At 32.1% G+C, this 18,834-nt stretch overlaps 1 protein-coding gene across 1 annotated transcript in view; it reads right to left on the bottom strand.

The window, feature by feature from the left end:
• LOC139528258 (beta-1,3-glucosyltransferase-like) overlaps positions 1-18,810 on the bottom strand; it is a 51,117-nt gene extending 32,307 nt beyond the window's left edge. Inside the window, exons 1-4 of the mRNA XM_071324146.1 lie at positions 18,688-18,810; positions 13,602-13,658; positions 12,348-12,463; positions 9,908-9,990 (exon numbers count right to left, since the gene is read on the bottom strand). Coding sequence (XP_071180247.1) covers positions 9,908-9,990; positions 12,348-12,463; positions 13,602-13,658; positions 18,688-18,742 — 311 coding nt within the window. The 5' untranslated portion in view covers positions 18,743-18,810. The remainder of the gene's footprint in view (positions 1-9,907; positions 9,991-12,347; positions 12,464-13,601; positions 13,659-18,687) is intronic.
• Between the last annotated feature and the right edge of the window lie 24 nt (positions 18,811-18,834).

Below are 18,834 nucleotides of genomic sequence, written 5' to 3'. Positions count from 1 at the left end.
GTCCTATGTAAAAACTTATATTGGAAATTATACAAATATGTATCTCTACAACCTTTCTGAAGTATACAAAAGTATTTTTTCCAGTCTTCAATGTTAGAATGCAGCTCATCCTCCCATTTTGAAAATTTTACAACTGGAGGATGTGCACATTTTACAATAAGATTATTATATATGAATTTGATATTTTTACTGCTAGTAATTTTCTCCAAAAAATGTTCCTGCGGAGTAAAATTTTCTAAGTCAGTATCAGTGTTTTCCCTAATACACTGTTTTACCTCCATAGGGATATTTGATATTAAACTGTAATAGTGCATATAATTATTTGTCTGAACTTTTTGTTTAATCTGATCAAATGTGAAAAAATCTCTTCTTTGATGGTCAAAAATGTGACAGAGGTTTTGCACACCGGCAACTCCCCATCTGTTATATAATGAGAAATCTTCTGTTTTCACAAAATTCAAGATATCCATCGAGAGACACTCCTTGACATCAGTTTTAACATGTGGTTTAGATGAGTGTAAAGCTTGAAAAACATCTTTCCAAAAAGGATTGCTGAGTTGATTTCCAATCTCTAAAAATTTGAAGTTTTGTAAAGAAAAAGATCTTGCACCCCCAAATTTTTTCAATATCAACTTAAGAATATTTTGCCAGTCCCCATTCAAATTTGAAAAAAATCGCCTCACCCAACTGACTTTAAGATAAAAGTTGAAAGATTGTAAATGAACCATTTTCAAACCTCCCTCCTTTTTATCTGCAATCAGTGTATCACGTTTGATTTTTTCTGTTTTCCCATCCCATATAAAATTAAAGAATAATCTGTTGATTTCATTCAACATGGATTGACATATATTAGGTAAAGATGTAAGCAAATGAATCAATTTCGGAAGTGCAAGAGTCTTAATAACAGTAACCTTGCCAAGTAGTGTTAGCTTCCTATGCTGCCAACTTTTCAATAATTTTGAAATATCAATGATTTTTGCTCTGAAATTCAAACTGGGCATACACTCTAGATCCAAAGAGAAATTTAATCCTAAAACCTTAAAGTTTGAACAGGACCAGCTTAGATTTGTTTCAGGACATAAAACCAAGTCAGAATATCTCTTACTTCCAATCCAAACAACTTTTGTTTTAGTTGTATTTATCTTTAATCCTGAGACTTTGTGAAATTTTTCAAAACAAGAAAGGGTCTCTTTTAATGAATCTTCACTTCCATCCAGTGTAAGAAACGTATCATCTGCATACTGACTAATGAGTGGCAGATTCCCATTTATATTCACCCCTTTTATTTTTGGATTCCCTTTTAGCTGTATGGCAAGTAATTCCACCCCAATAATAAACAAATAGGGAGATAACGGGTCCCCCTGGCGACAGCCTCTTTCAAGGTTGAAAAATTGGGACATATTACCATTATTAATGACACAGCTCTTTGCATCTGCATAAAGCACATCAAACCATTTACAAAAAGAAGGACCAAAATTAAAACTAATCAAAGCCTGCTTTAAAAACTCCCATTCTATAGAATCAAAGGCTTTTTCGAAATCTACTAGTAATAACAATCCTTCTATATCATTTTTTTCTAGATAGTGCATTAAATCATATAGAAGTCGAGTGTTCTCTCCTATGAATCTCCCTTTCATAAAGCCCTTTTGTGTGTCACTAATAATGGCGAACAGTACCTTTTTAGCTCTACCAGCAAGAACTGCAGATGCAATTTTCATATCTGTGTTCATTAAGCTGATCGGTCGCCAGTTACCCATGTACCTCCTATCTTTCCCTTCCTTAGGAATACAAGTAATAATACTTTGGTATTGAAAATCTGAAAAATGGCCCAACTCATATCCAAATTGCAGAGATCTAAAGACAAATGGACCAATATCTTTCCAAAAAAATTTGAAAAAATCCACTGTAAATCCATCAGATCCTGGAGACTTTCCATTTTGCATCTGTTTTAAAGCTTCCCCACATTCCCTAAAAGATAAGTTTCCCTCACAAAGAAGTTTTTGTTCTGCACTGAGTTTTATGTCATGTTTAAAAAATTGATTGTCATCATTACTGAATGACTTAGATGTATAAAGTGTCCTATAAAACTGCTCCTGTTCAAACAATATTTTAGATTGATCAGAAATTTGATTACCTTGGTCATCAATGAGTTCAGTCATGGTTTTATTTAAGAAGGCTTTCTTTTCTAACTTACAAAAATAGTTAGTACATCTTTCTCCATTCTCATGCCAATTTACACGAGAACGGAGAATAAGGCCCTCAACTAATGTCTGTCGTCGCTTCTCTAATTCACACTTTTTCTGATTGAGTGAAGTCACATTAATTTCACTAGGGTTTAAATTTACACTGTTTTCTAAAGACTGGATTTCTAACTCCAGTCCCTTGAAAACATCTTTTTCTTCCCTTGATTTTTTAATACAGTGGGAGATAGTTAGACTACGAATCTTCATTTTTAGAACCTCTAAAAATAGCTGATCACTGCAAGATAACTGAACATGAAGAAAATCTTCGGAATCACCCCCAGAGAAATACTCAGAAACAGTGTCTCTGATGCAGTTTATAACTAAATCTCCATATGCAGGTTCTCTTAAAAGCTGAGAATTAAATTTCCAGTATCCTTTGCCCCGCTTAGCTAAGGATGCTGTAAAAGTAAATATAATGGCAGAGTGATCTGTCCTGTATCCAGGAATAATTTTTGTTGATTCCATCAATGTAAAAAGGTCCTCAGATACAAGATAATAATCAAGACGGCTCTGTTTAATGGGAGATTTCTGACGCCATGTAAATTTTCTATCACTAGGATAACAAGTCCTCCAAGGGTCTAACAGCAAAAGTGTGTCCTTAATTTCATCAATCTTTCTCCTGGAGTTGGGGTTTCTGTCATGTATTACATTATAAGTATCTTCATTCTTATCCTGCACTACATTCCAGTCACCCAAGAAGATGAAACTTGTATTCGAAAATCTCATAGTTTTCTGTAGGATATCACAGAAAAAATCTGGTTTATCTGTGTTATAACCATATAAACATACCAAAGTTAACCTTTGATCGTATAGAGTCACGTCTAATATGATGTATCGTCCATGTTGGTCTATAAGAGATTCATGAACTTCGTAATCATAACCCCCTCTGAACATGACACAAACCCCAGCACTTCTACTATCACCATGACTGAAGTAACACTGATGACCCCATTCATCCCCCCATAAAGTTTCAATATCTCTTGTACTGTGTGTCTCTTGAAAACACACAATCGAACTATTTTTTGATTTCGCCCAGTTGAAGACATCAGATCTTTTCTTAGCACTAGAGAAAAGACCCCTAACATTCATTGACAAAATTTTTATATGATTATCCATTATGTTATATTGACTTGAGATACAATATTTTTGTCTATACACAAGAGCAAGCAAAACAATGTAATACAATGAAATAAACTTAAATAAACTACATTTGCACAATCATTTACACAATCATTCTCTCTCACATTTATACTGTAAAGATAACCCACATCCATATAGATGTTCTCTTTGATGTGTTGCAGCTTTTATGGCATTAAATACTACAATTCTGAAATGCATGTTATTTTCACTAACAAAAATGACCTTCTATTTTAATTGATTCAAAAAAAAAAAACAAAAAAAAACAGAAATTCTTATATACACAATGTACAAGAGATAAACAAAAAGCTTAATTTAAAGTAAATATGTTGAAACAAGGAATTGAATGCTTGTCAAAAGATAATAATTGAAAGGTCATTATTAATCATAAATTTCACATTGAAAAAACATTAAAATGAAAATTTTAAGTCTAAACCCCCCCCCCCCTCAAAAAAAAAAAAGTAAAAAAATAATGAAAATTTGGGTGCATAGTTCCCATAAATACTAGTATGTTTTGAGTGTAAGTAAGATATCATATATTAAAACAATTAAATTTCAGTTGAAATGTATCTGTCATAGTCAAATATGTTCCTCAATTAGTTAACAGCTATTTCAATCGCTTAGCAATGTCATCAAAAATATCAAATTTCAAACGTCTACCTGCTTCAGTTTTCCCATATACAGCACAATTAAAATACCAAGCACTATCAAGTTGATCACTATCACGAAGTCTAGTAATCAGTTCCATGTTGGATTTTGTAACATCATCGACTAGTCTAAAAGTGCATTGTTTAGGCATGTTTTTCTTTTCTCTCATAATGCGGTATTTCACTTCAGAGTTGAGGAGTTTTACAATGACTGGTCTATGTTGTCCTTGTTTACCTGGTATCCTATGAATAGCCTGGATTTCATCAGGTCGAATGTTTACCTTTAAAGTGTCTTTAACAATTTTACTTTTAAAGATCTCTCTTAAATTTTCATCATTGTTTTCTGGGAAATTCATCACTTTTATGTTGAACTTTCTACTATACTGCTGGTTATAGTTAGACATTTGTAATGCTTGTTTGGAAATAATACCATTATCTTTAACATTTATCTGAAGTTCATGGATCATTTTTCTTTGGCTAGCGATCAACTCTCTTAAGCATTCATTCTCTTTTGACAGTTCTTCAACAGCTTTTGTCTGCTTATTTGTCTTATCTTTTAAGTTACCTTCTATTTCTTTTTTCATGCTATCAACCAATTTAGTGACGATTGAGGTCACTATTGTTTCCAAATCATCTTTTCTTACAATGTTGTTCAGTGCTTTGTCAAGGTCTGTTCGTTTAACAACACCCTCCAGGCTTTCCTTTATACCATCTAAATCATGGTGGAGATTTGATAATTCAATTGTCATATCTACACTACTATCCATTGAAACATCTGTGTGAGTTCTTTTAGCTGGATTTCCTTTTTCACTACCTTTTTTAGCTGCAAGCAATGTTTGTACAGTTTGTACATTCTTTTTGTCACCTTTTTTATCACTGTTGTTAGAGTTTCCACCTGGCATTGTTAAACTAAAGTAGTACTCACAAATCTAATCCCAAAATTTCTCCAGACAAGTAAATAGTGGACTTCAAATTATGAACAGTTTTACTGAAATGTTCTCACTACACTTTTGAAAAAAATCTTTCTTCAAAACTTCCAAGGTTGAAAATCCAAATTTTCTCAATAAAAGTTACATCACTGTGTAGAGATAATCATACTGAACATCCTCATATAAATATCATGCATTTGGTCTGTCAAAAATCACATAAAATTGCCAAAAAACTGCAGAGCCCAAAAACTCAGTTGACTACCTGGGCGGCCATCTTCGCATATAGTAGCTAACATTATGACAATATCCATAGATAATAAAACAACACTATTTGAGCTTTAAAGTTGTAATGGTGTCCAATATAAATTATACCAACACATTCACCCGTAATCATTTTAACAACCCATATACATGTAAACTACAATTTTCTTCTTATTCCCTCCCCTGTTTTAAATTTAGTTTTACAATTCCGAACAATAAATAATAAGTATACATTAAGTCCATAGTGGTTTCATGATAACATATCACTACTAGAGAGTCCACTAAATATCTTCTTCGTTGCCGGTCATCAGGATTATCTATGTAGACGAGATCTTGAAAGTTCTTGTGACTGACTAACATACATAAAACATGATGTACTAGTATGTAAATAAAATATAACATGTACCTATACTGTTACACTTGCATATTTTCAAATTTGGATAAAGTTAATACTTAAACAATTACAATTTTATAATATGAACTATACCTAAAAGAAAAACATTTGAATTCTAAATTCTAAACTTCTATTTTAAAAATACCATTTAAAAAAACGTACTACCTATCGTTGCGATCCTACCAAATGTTACTAGATAATTGTAAGCTTGGTATACAACCAACACCAATCTCACACGTACAGGTGAGCAAGATACAGACCAAACGGGAGACATGGCAGGAACTAAACAGGATGCAGTCGGCACTAGAGATGACAGGAACTAAACAGGAAATATACATGACAGGAACAAAACAGGATACAGTCGACACAAGAGAAATGCCAGGAACTTAACAAGATACATACATGACAGGAACTAAACAGGATACAGACGGAACATCGTCAAAATAACAAATTTTATTTATTTCATCCTCGTGAGAGTAAATAGAACCTACATACTCGTACACGGCTGCAAGCACATTGTATTCTGTAAAACTTGCTAACTTATATATCAATAAGTCTTAGAGGAACAAAAACCTTTTTTTTTTTCGACTTAGCTATATAAAAATAGTACAAGCCAAAAAGAGACCTTGTTCCATGAGAACGAGACAATTAATAAATGAATCCGTCTCTTAAAAAGATTTAATAACAATCTTGTTCAGAATCCGCTGGAACAAAAACATATTCAGCAACTCTGATTCTGCAAACCTACTGCTCTGCACTTTCGCTATTAGATTTAATTGACTTGCTTCCAACAGGTAAAACTTCCCTTCCCAAGTCTAAACTACATTTATACTTGGACAAAATAAAATAAAAATCAAATCTTAATATTACTTGTGACTCAATATCAGCCACAATCATCTCATGTTTTATAATTTAAAACCAATATCAAAAATAAATTCAGCCTTTCCCAGGGGCGTATAAAACTACCATTGGCCATTTTTCACCGATTTGTAAATTCAGGTCCATCTGTCTCAGGAATCTGATGAAATTTCCAAGAGTTTAGAACAATAGTAAAAGAACCTGTATCGATCACACAAGTAGGAGGCATACTTGCCGCCCGAGCATATAAAAATAGAAAACATTATAAAATTTATTACTCTTCTTTAAAAAAACATTGTAAAAGTGGTTATATTCATTAAAATGAGGAGGAGGTTCACAATTCGGCACTGATGTAAATTTCACTGCCACCAGCTGACAAAATCTGGTACCTGCCCCGTAGCCCCGCCGGCTCCTGCAGAAGTCCGGTCGAAGTCTCACCCCTTGGATGCACAGGCCCAAGTACTCTCCCGGGTTACTGGAACTCCTCTGTGGACCCCTCAGCAGCATTAGCACAACCCTGATCTTAGTAGGGTCCAAAGATCAGTACTACTAATGTGGTGTAGCCCCTTGTTGCCCGATGCCGCCAGTTCGCGATTACTCCGCCCCTGCACCTGCCTAGGATGTGAAGGCGGATATAGAATATCCACAGAGTCCGAACCATCTGTCTCTACCCTAAACTCCTCGCTCAGCATTTAAATATCTGACGTAAGTCTGCATTGTCCCTTAATTGAATATCCCCTTAATCTAATGAGAGGGGTTGAGTTCCAGTCGTCCCGACCACCAGCACCGGTATTTCTTTAAAGCCGATGAGGTGTTCTGCTAGTCATCTCTCTACCGCACTGTCACTGCCCTCTCACCAATTAAATCACAAAAATAAAAATAAAACAACATATTTATAAAGGATCTTTTAATTCCACTTTGAAACTGTAGAATCCTGTCGACGACGCCAAATGTAACGTTTTCGCTAACCGGTGAGAGAACCTTTCTAACCAACCAAACCAACCAACAGACTGGACAGACACCAACAACAAACCAAAAGAAATAAACAGGAAATATGAATGCTCAGAATTACTACTGCTACCGCTACTGCATACTGCATATCACACAAAAATAGTTTCTAGGTCGGCAAACGGTCTCCTTTTTATGTGTGTGTGTGTAAAACGATGGTATTTTTATATGTATTGTAATTAAGTATCAGATCAGTCTTAGTTTGATGTTCTGAATGTAAACAAAAAGTCGCTTCAAATGTATAACAAGTTTTATTCACCAGACATAATATTAATAACAACAGGAACAAGAATGGACAGATATAAATCTTTTAAAGCAGCGATCAATAATTAACAATATTTCGTATAGATTAGACAAACAGAGAATTCTTTAAAACAGCTACACCAAAATCAGCATTCAACAAACACAGATACTATCAGCAACTCTCTATGTAAATACAAGTAAAATACTAAACAAATAAATAAGTCACAATGTTCCTAACCCCATTAACAACAACCCTGACTATTTAAAACAAGCGGACACTATTGCCGACTTTACGCACCTTTCTCCAATTTAAAGTTAAAATTCATTATCAAACTTTATTCTCTTTAAAAGTATTAAATTTCTGCCTCCGTTAAAAACTGGAAACTGGAACAATAAGTTGAACTGCATAAATAATTATTTTGCATAAATATTGCAATATTCTGGAACTTAAAAGATATTAAAACTTCTGCTTTAGAAAGACAACTGTACCTTGAAATTTATGAGAAAGTAAATAAAGCTGCTAGCCGGCGACAGGGACAAGCTGGAACTCACGTAAAATACTATAAATCTTACGCTAGTGTTGTTATTTCGCGTGAGAAATATTCCAAATATGGGGTGAAATCAATGACCTAATAAGGAGACTTCCTTATAAGGTACATATCTTTGCACTTAACGTCTGATCAAATGACGTCGATACAGCCCAATAACTACGAAAAGGTGCGCAACGTCGGTGCACAAATAGTTCATAAGAACTTATTACAATAATCGAAATAAATCTCTCTTCTGAATAAACTTTACATAAAATACTCTAACATGTATCCCTAATTTGAAAATCATACAAAAATATAACTACAACATGTTCAGGACAGTCTACAAATTATACGATTTCTAGGCTCACTATATTTATAATAATACTCGTGACTTCCGGTAACAGAGAAAGTGAAAGTAACGTACAATTAATCAAAAGCTGCCGGTAAGAAAACAGACGTTTTCTATCGTTTTGGAACATACAATATTAAAACGATTAAACAATATATAGGTAATAATGAAACAGAATACACACATTAACTGCTTTAATAAAATAATACAAAGTACGGTTGGCAGAAATATAGAGAAAACTATGTAGACAATATCAATAAAAATCTAGACACTGCTATCTGTCAAAAACGTCACAATATGTATTAAGTTTCAAGTTGATTGGACTTCAGCTTCATCAAAAACTACCTTGACCAAAAACTTTAACCTGAACAGACAGACGCACAGACGAACGAACGGAGCCACAGACCAGAAAACATAATGCCCCTCTACTATCGTAGGTGGGGCATAAAAAGAACTATTGTACAGGGAAGATGTGGTTAAGGTGCAACAAACAAACACAGTTTAATAGTAAACCAACTGCATTAATAAAATTTCAACCTCTTCAATCAGCAACAAGGAGCTAGGTGGTTAAAATAGACAGAGTGGTCTGAGTAGTGAAACTACTATATCACTAGCAACCATATCTGAGGTTGTGAGTTCAAATCCTGCAAGGGCCAGATGCACTAAACTCCAATCTTAATTGACTAGAATTGTAACTTTCCTCCACCAATGAAAACTGATCACAACAAATCAGCACAATAGTGTTAAAAGTGGCGTTAAACATCAATCAATCAATCAATCAATCAATCAATCAATCATCGACAGTAGAAATGAAGGTCCGTTCATTACACATTTCAGTTGATCCTAATCCTGCCTTGTTGTCATCTTTGTTTTTTTAATCATTGATAATCAAAATTCTTCTCATAATAAACAGGAAGACATACAATTCATGACTTATTATGGAAGAAAAAGTCATGTGCAAACATTGTTAATTGTAACTCTTAGAAATGTTGTCACACACACAATCCCAGTTCTTTTCCCATAACTAAAAAATGTAATTTTATAATATACAAATTTCCCAGTATAAATATGCACAAGGTACCTTCCAAAAAGAGAGGAAAAGTTAGGAGAAAAACATTTTTCAATTACATAAATTAAAATAAATATAATACAATTTTTCTAAATTTTTGTTTGTCTTTTGATTGCTTTTTTATATTTTTACCATGGGACTGACGGTTTGTTTTCGACTTATGAGTTTACTATTCCTTTGGCATCTTATTCTTTTCTAATCTTTTTCTAAAGATAAACATAAACAGTAGTGTCACTTACAGTTTAAATATTGGAAAGAATGTCCAAGCTCCATTCATATTATCCCATTCTTTATGTGTGAAGTATAGTTTAGGATGATCATTCTACAACATAAAAACAAAGTTATATGTGACTTTGTGAAATATGTTTGGCTATACACATTTCAAAATGGAACCAAATATAAATAAAAATGTCAATGCTTTGAAGGGATCTAGAGTTGAGGTTCATCTTGGGACAACAATTACTGGCAGATTAATACATTTTGTAAAAGCATTTAAGTACCAGTCTGCCTAAGAATCAGGCAGTGGTAAAAACATGACAATCCAAAACCCACAAGTTTACATTAATCTAAGTTCAAAATGTATTATAATGCAGGAATATAACATTTGTTTCCTTTTCTTGCTCTGGTATTTCTAGTTATAATTTGGTTGAAATGCAATTTATATAAAGGCCTTAACGGGGTGCTAACTTTGAAATTTGCTTTCACGCTTGACATCTGGTGTGGACATTCTTTATTGTTTATAACAATATATTTACCAGAAGAAGCTGCTGTTTTAATTGTTGTTGGAGTACAGACACATTGGGAATGTTATTTTAATGTTTACGTTAGGTTTAATGGTTACAAGAGCGCAATTAATCGTATTGCATTTTCCATAAGGTACCACTGGTGTTCCATATTTTTTTCCTCCAAGACTACACAAACTAAGAAAAAACAGGTAGCACTTCCAGTGTTACATTTCAAACAAAAAATAAATATATGGTCATGCAGCAAAAATAGACTTAAAATGCAGTTGAAAAAGATCGTCTATTTTTTTCGCTTGATGAAAAAGTCATATTTTTAATGGCTCCAACATGCAGAAATGAAGATACTTTCTATACTTTGTAAAATGTAAATATGATTTTCTGCATTTTTTAAACCTAATTGGATAAGCTTTAGAATAGATTAAAAGTAATTCCAATCCTGTATCATCCAATCAGAAGACGTAGAGGATTCAATTCTGAGTACCATCTTTGGTTAAAAAAACTTGCCAGTAAATGTAAACAAATAATTGCACTCTTGTAACCTTAATGAGTTATATAATTTTTCGTTGATATAATTTGAGTTTGGAGTTATTCTCCCTTTTGTCATGTTTGATGGCACATTTTCCTTCACCAACCAACCAAATTTATTTTGTTTTTATAGACAGCTGTTTGTTTGTATAAGCCTTGAATAATTCATCAAAACAATCTTGTAAGAATCTTTTCTGTAAAACATGTTAAAATCAGGACATGCAGGAAGACAAAATAAGATAAAGCAATCAGATTATGTGTCAACATGGTGTCAAAAGGGAAAAAACTCTCACTCCTTTGGATAACTATCTTTCATCATGTTCATTGTTTAAGAGTTTATCTATTGTAATAACAGTTGAGCATGCATAATATAAAAACCAATGGAGCATTCTATCTATGTTGTGAAAGCAGTGTAATACAATGATTTGGTTTATGGGAGGTAAAAATGTTAAGACTAAATGAATTCTTGACTATAAATTAAGGGAACACTGGGACTAAATAAATGATCTATCATTTCTTCACATTCAATTAACATAATTGTTTAATCTCTAAGCTTGATGGTTAATAGGCCTAAACAAAAGTCTCTATCTTGCTGTAATAATTTTTAGAGTAGGTAGAAGATTTAGAGAAAACTTTGGCAACTAAAAGTATGAAACGAACCGACTACTTCTAAAAACTTACATGAATGCATCGTTAAAAAGAATTCTAGGCTACAGAGAGGATGCCAAAGTTTGCAATAATGTATGTATTGATGTAAATTCAGAAAGTTTGCATTTATATTTATTATGGAGATTTTATTTCTTTAGAACAGACAATAAAATTGAGAATGCAAATGTGACAACAACCTAACTTAAAAGAACAGAAAACAGCTGAAAGCCACCAATGGGTTTTCAACACAGCAAAAAAATGCTCCAACCCAGAGGCCGACTTCAGCTGGCCCCTAAACAAAACTGTGTTTACCTAATTTGTTGCAACTTTTGCAAAAAAAAACTACATCAGAAACATTTCTGAATTTTATACTGTAAATTCAGAAATTATTGCAATGTTTTTATCATTGCAAAATAATGTGACATGTTTATAATCACAATAATTCAAACTTGCAATTGAAAATTTTTTATATGAATTAAACAGGATTTTTCTCAATATCGCAAAAATCAAAATCATATTTAAGTCTAAAATGACAAAATCGCAATAATAAATGCATGCAATAATTTATGAATTTACAGTAGTATTTAATATGATCATAATTAATGGCCAAGGCTCCGTGTTGAAGGCCGTACATTGACCTATAATGGTTTACTTTTTTTTAAATTGTTATTTGGATGGAGAGTTATCTCATTGGCGCTCACGCCACATCTTCCTATATCTATATAATGTGTATTATGTAGTTAATTCTAAAATAATGCCAAACCTTGTCAATATCAGTAAGTTGTGCTTTGAAATGGTTTTTGAATTCTTCAGCTCTGCTGGCATGATACTTATTTGGTTGTGTCACTACCACAAAGATTATCTGATCAGCAGTTAATTCTGTAAAACAAAAAGATACATTATAAATAATCAAAGGGTGAAAGCTGTAAAACAAAAAGATGCATTATAAATAAAAATTCATCTGATGATCTTTGTCTTCACAATTCAGTAATAGAGCAATAACAATTCTTTTATATTTATAAATAATTTAATTTTGCATGTAAAGCGTCTTCTGATTGACTGACGTTATTTTGTTATCAGCCACTAGACATAATTTAGTCATGTGACCGTGACGTCATCAATGTTTTTTTCATGGTTTTCTACGGTTTAAAATGGAATTTAGAATTAAATTATAAGAAATAACTGTAATATTTTTTCTGTCTATTCGAAATAACATAAAAAATGTGGTGCACACTGTTAAATAACCTGCTACACGCGTTATTCAGTGTGCACCTAATTTTTTATGTTATTTCTTCATAGACAGAAAAAATATTACAGTCATTCCTTAAATAAGAAATTAAGAAATGTTTATTCGTATGAACAAAAATCCAACTTATTGCCATTACTAGCAGGGGCGGATCCAGCCATTTTAAAAAGGGGGGTTCCTAACCCAGGACAAAGGGGGGGTTCCAACTACATGTCCCTATTCAAATGCATTGATCGTCCAAAAAAAAGGGGGGGTTCCAACCCCCAGGAACACCCCCTCTGGATCCGCGCCTGACTAGTTTTATAATTGACAGTGAATGTAAATATCCAAAAGGACCACTCTATAATGTTCATTATGTTCCATCCTCAAAGTTAGAGAAACAATTACATGTTATGTTTAACAAAATAAACATCTTGAATATATATATATATCAATCTAACCCTGCCACATGTTTATATCCTTGTCCGAGGTAAGGAACCTGGTTAGAGACTGCCATATAAGTTTAGTCTTTTGACACGATAGAGAATTAAGTGTTAATTGCTGGTCTTTGATAGTCTCTGTAAAATTTTCACAGCTCTGATTAATCTTATGATATCACTTATTTAAAGTTTCTAAACTTGGGAATTAAAGAGATTAATTTACATATTGAAAAAAAAAAAAAATTTGACGACTGTTTGTTACCCTCTACATATTTCAAATTGTTGTTGTATTGTTGGGTTGCTGGCTTTATATTGATTTAAAGTTCAAAATCACTTTGTTTTTTATACATACCAAGGTCTTCTTCCTCCTCTGAGTTTACTAAACCATTTGGACAAAGAATTAAGAGACCTGCAGTAAAAACAATGAAAAATGTTTACAGTCATTCTTTAATTTGAAACTGTCAATCAATCATTGTCAACCTGCAATTTGAAGAAATATATTGAAAGTTATATTTATTGATATCCCCCTTTTTTCCAACCAAATCTTGTGGAAAAAATAATGTACGCTTCTTTTCTCCTTCTTAATCTGCACTAACTTTTGTAATAATAAATTACCAAAAAAAATTTCAACCAAGTATATACAGGGTTCATTCTCTTTATCATTCTGCAAAAATCCTTGTAATTTTGTTTAATTTCATTGCCTGTAATGTAGTGAATATAACTGATAAAAGTTTCACTCACTAAGCCAATATAGGAAAGGTGTACTGACATAAGAAGTCTCTAAACACATTAACTCCAAATGGAGCTTTCGTTAGTAGAAGCCATATTAACTATGTGTATCAGTGAGAGAAATGTGAAAGCATAAAAATATAGTATATATACCAATACACATAATTAACAGCGCCTGGTGATGTTTCATAGCCTGACCGGTTTCAGTCCAAAAAGGACCTTCATCAGAGGCAGAATGGTGGATTAATGTTTGCACCCTATTTATATAGATATGGTAACCGGCGGTTGAGATTTAACGGGCGGTTTAGTTAACCAGCGGTTGAGATTTAACAGGCGGTTGAGTTAACCAGCGGTTGAGATTTAACCGGCGGTTCAGAGTTAACCGGCGGATCAATAGTTATCCAGTGGATAAATATGTATCTGGTTGATGTCTAAACAGGTTAGATTATCCTTTCAGTGAGAAATCCTTGTGGGGTTTCCATGGTTACAGACTTACAGTTATCTATATTTATCTATACATAACTACCATGAAATACTATTCCAAGACTTGATATTTAGGTGTATCATAAGCCAAAGATCAAGACTAAATGATTACCATGTACTTCTTAAATTATCAACACACCCTTTACCCAATGCTAAAGCCCAAGTATGGTTATATCATTAGGTCACATTACCGTATAATGTCAAAATAAATGTTTACCGTAACATGTCAAAAAGTTTACTGTAACGTGTACATTAGCTAAATATAGATAACTGTAACTATGGAAACCCCACAAGGATTTCTCACTGAAAGGATAATCTAACCTGTTTAGACATCAACCAGATACATATTTATCCACTAACTTAATTTGACTTGAAATCATTTTGCATTTTTCTACGTATTGTGTAAGTGTAAAGATGCTTGCAGACACACATGTATGTTACATTTTTTATTATTAGTAAATAAGGCTCATGTTTCTTTCATTTTTCACTGAAATAAAAGTTTTAATTTTTAAATCAGAACTGTTGATGGTCATTGCTGAAAAGTGATTAAATGAAGTAACTCGTCATGGAATAGGATTATTGAAGGTCGTAAGGTGACCTATAGTTGTTAATTTGGTGTATGGCTATAAATATATATTTTTTCAGTTTCTAATTAAAGTGAGATTTTGACAAGTTGTTTTTTGTGTCATGGTAAGTGTTTTGCTATAAACATTTTTTTTCATTGATTTTAAATAAAGTGAAATTCTGACAACCAGTATTTTATTTTTGTGTTGTATAATTCTTTATCATGTTTTGGTTCGTGTATATTTTAATATTTTTTTTAATTCTTTCTAGTACATGTAGTAAATGAAGTGCTAATATGACAACATTATTTTGGTGTTGAATAAATGGTAATTAGCATTGTAAGTGTTTTGCTATAATTATATTTTGTTCATTCTTTCTAAATAAAGTGAGATTCTGACAACGTTTTTTTAATGTGTTGAATAAATCGTAATCATGTTTATGTAGGTATCAGGTCCGTTCGCGCCCAATATAGTTTCGCACCCTACACGTTCGCACCTCACATTTTCGCCCCCGCGTCCGTTCGCACCCTACATGTTCGCGCCCAATTTTTAATAAAATTTAAGTTAAATTGTTAGCATGGTTAGAAATTATTCATATGAATATAACAAATGATTGTATTCTATTTGAATAAAATTTGAGAATTTATTGAATAGATTTTTTTTTTATCAATCTGATGATTGATTATTAAATGTTGATTATATATGATTATTGCTAATTGGTATTTATAAACAGCCTAATTTGGTGTTATTGTTTACTGTTGTTTATAAATCATGATTGTTGTTTTAAATTGCTTTGATGTAAATACTAATAAAATAAATATTAATTATAGCAATACACTTACCATGCATACCAGCTGTTCAACATGTTGTCAGATTCGCACTGAATTGACCAGACTTGGGGTAATTGTAATTGTAATCGTTAATCAGCTGTAATTGATTACAATTTTTCAAGTAATCAGTGTAATCATTAATCAGCCAAAAATCTGATTACATGTAATTTAATTTAATCAATTACTTTTCAAAATACCCTGTAATCATGATTACTTTTTGATTACATTCTGATTACAATGAAAAAAATCTAAAATTGTGTTTTTGGTCAATAAATGAATCCCTTTGTTCATATTTGATAATTTTTTAACATACTAAAATGGTTTGGTTACTTTAAGCTTGTCTACTTCATTAAAAAATAAACTGTTACAGTATTAAAAAGTCATCATTAGCCTAAGCAGAGACATATAATACAATTATAAACCTTTTATCTTGGTAAAAGATATTGTAAATACATGTATATTCATCGTTTTATATTGATCTTCATATTAATATTTGATAATAACTGTTATATACTCAAGTAATACTTTTCTTTAACCCTGAATTATAATCTTTTGTTAATTTTTGTCAACTTTGAATTGACAGGTAGGAGACTAATTAAGGTTTGTTTTTATTGCAATTACCAATTGAGTATATATAGCTGTAGGGAAATATATATGAGAAAAGATAAATCAGACATGAAAATTTATCTAATTAGCACAAACTAAATTAAAACTTGGACAAATATGTTGTTTAAACTTTTTTTTGTATTTGGACTGGACGTGTAAAATGCAATGGTTTTTAATACTTTAATACATATTGTTTACAATTTGATTAAACATTTCTATTAAAATTTAACATAGTTTTAACTGGTACAAATGTTACTTTATTTCATCCATATTCAAACTTCCATAAATTGCAACTTGGAATACATATAAATTATGAAAGAGGTAAGAAGACAAACAAAAAAACTCTTGATTATGATATATCTTTATAAAATTTAATTCAAAATAATTTAGAGATCATTGGTGATAAAGTGTAATGTATATATATGTAGTGAAATTTGGTGTTTATTTAAATAGATGACGTTTAATTTGAAGTTATCATTTTATAATTGAACCAAATAAAATACGTTCTCAAAAAAGTTATATTAAACTTTTATTCATCCACATCATTCAAAATGTTTTGTTTTTAAATTCATTGTAATCAGATGTAATCATGATTACTTTGCCAATGTAATCATTAATTTAATCAGATACTTTCAGAAATGATGTAATCATTAATTTAATTTAATCGTACAAATGACAAAGTAATTGTAATTTAATCAATTACATTGAAAGTAATCGGACCCATCTCTGGAATTGACTAGAAACAGTGAAAAACAAATTATTTCAATACACTAACCAAAACACGATTAAGAATTATTCAACACATAAATGAAATAGTTGTTGTCAGAATAACATAATCCGACTTAAAAACAAGGACTTTTTTTTATATAAACTTGTCATGACACAAAAAAACTTGTCAGTATCTCGAATTATTTAGAAACAATGGCAAATATATTTATACCAATACACCTCCAAAAAATCAGTAAAATTGGGTGCGAACATGTGGGGTGCGAACGAACTTTACGCACAATTCGGGTGCGAACATGTGGGGTGCGAAAGTGAATGGGGGCGAATGTGGAAGGGTGCGAACGTGATTGGGCGCAAACAGACCCGGATTCGTTTATGTAAGTGTATTGCTCTATATATCTATATATCTACACAAATGAGATCAAAGGAGCCAAGCTGTTAAAAACAATTATCTTTAACGTTTCTTATTTAAAATCTTCAAAGTGTTACTCCTACCAAGCTGAATAAAACATCAATCATGATTTTTAAACACTCAACAATAACACCAAATTAGGCTGTGTATGAAAATCCATTTGCAGTTATTATATATAATTAACATTAAATAATTAATCATCAAATTAATAAACCAAAAATCTATATAATAATTCCACAAATTTTATTCAAGAAAATAGAATTATTTCATTATTTGGTACAATGTATTACTAGATTTATTCCGCTTGACTGGGCAGAGTTTATGAAGTTCGCTCATTTAAGACCAGTCCATCTATAGACAGGAGTTTTGCGATAAGCTCATCCATGAAGTGTCAAGTTATTCGTCCCATATCATACACTCATTTCTTTTGTATATGCGGTTGTTGATACTGATTAGTTTTTTTCTCTTTCAGTCTTTGACCTTTTCAATACACCTTATCGCTATTTGTCCGCCATTACTAGATATCACACAGGTTCCCGTAAATTTTTGACGTCACAAAAAAAATATCTGACACCACAATGGAAAAGTGATTGTTGTATGCATCAAAAGTTCAAGCGGCCTGGTCAGCCGGGATTAGTGATACTTAGGTGTATTTTGGCCAAATCTCATGCATTTGCTTTACGAAAAGTAGGCAGAACTGACATGTAGGGTGCGAACTAACTTTGGGGCGAACATGTGAGGTGCTAATGTGTAGGGTGTGAAAGTGTAATGGCGCGAATGGACCTGATACCACCCTCCTCCATATATTATACAAGCAGTAAAATTAATTCGGCAAAAAAAATCCAGCCTGACATCGTTCACAATCAAAATCAAGACATGTATTGATAAAGAAGATTCATCTTTTAATGAAAGTAACTTTTCTGACATGGATTTGTTTCCATATATATTTTTGTCCATAACACTGTCGTTGTCACCAGTCACTGAGTGACAAACATAAAGATAATGTGTTTTGAATGAGAGGTGATTGTGAAAACAGTTTTTTCAGCAATAAAAGAAATAAAATATGTTTGAATTCGCTTCTAATCTTACATATTGCAACAGAAATTATGTTTAAAATGGAATCCGATGAACGCCTTCGTGTCATTTTTCAATCGGCTGCAACTCCTTTTCGGAATCTCTTATGTTTTTACTAAAATCGACAAAGTGAAAGTAGAACCATTTTAAAAGATCCTATTT

Source organism: Mytilus edulis, chromosome 6 (assembly GCF_963676685.1).
Source record: "Mytilus edulis chromosome 6, xbMytEdul2.2, whole genome shotgun sequence".
In the NCBI taxonomy this organism is placed as follows: domain Eukaryota; kingdom Metazoa; phylum Mollusca; class Bivalvia; order Mytilida; family Mytilidae; genus Mytilus; species Mytilus edulis.
This window is presented reverse-complemented; position numbering and strand designations above follow the sequence as displayed.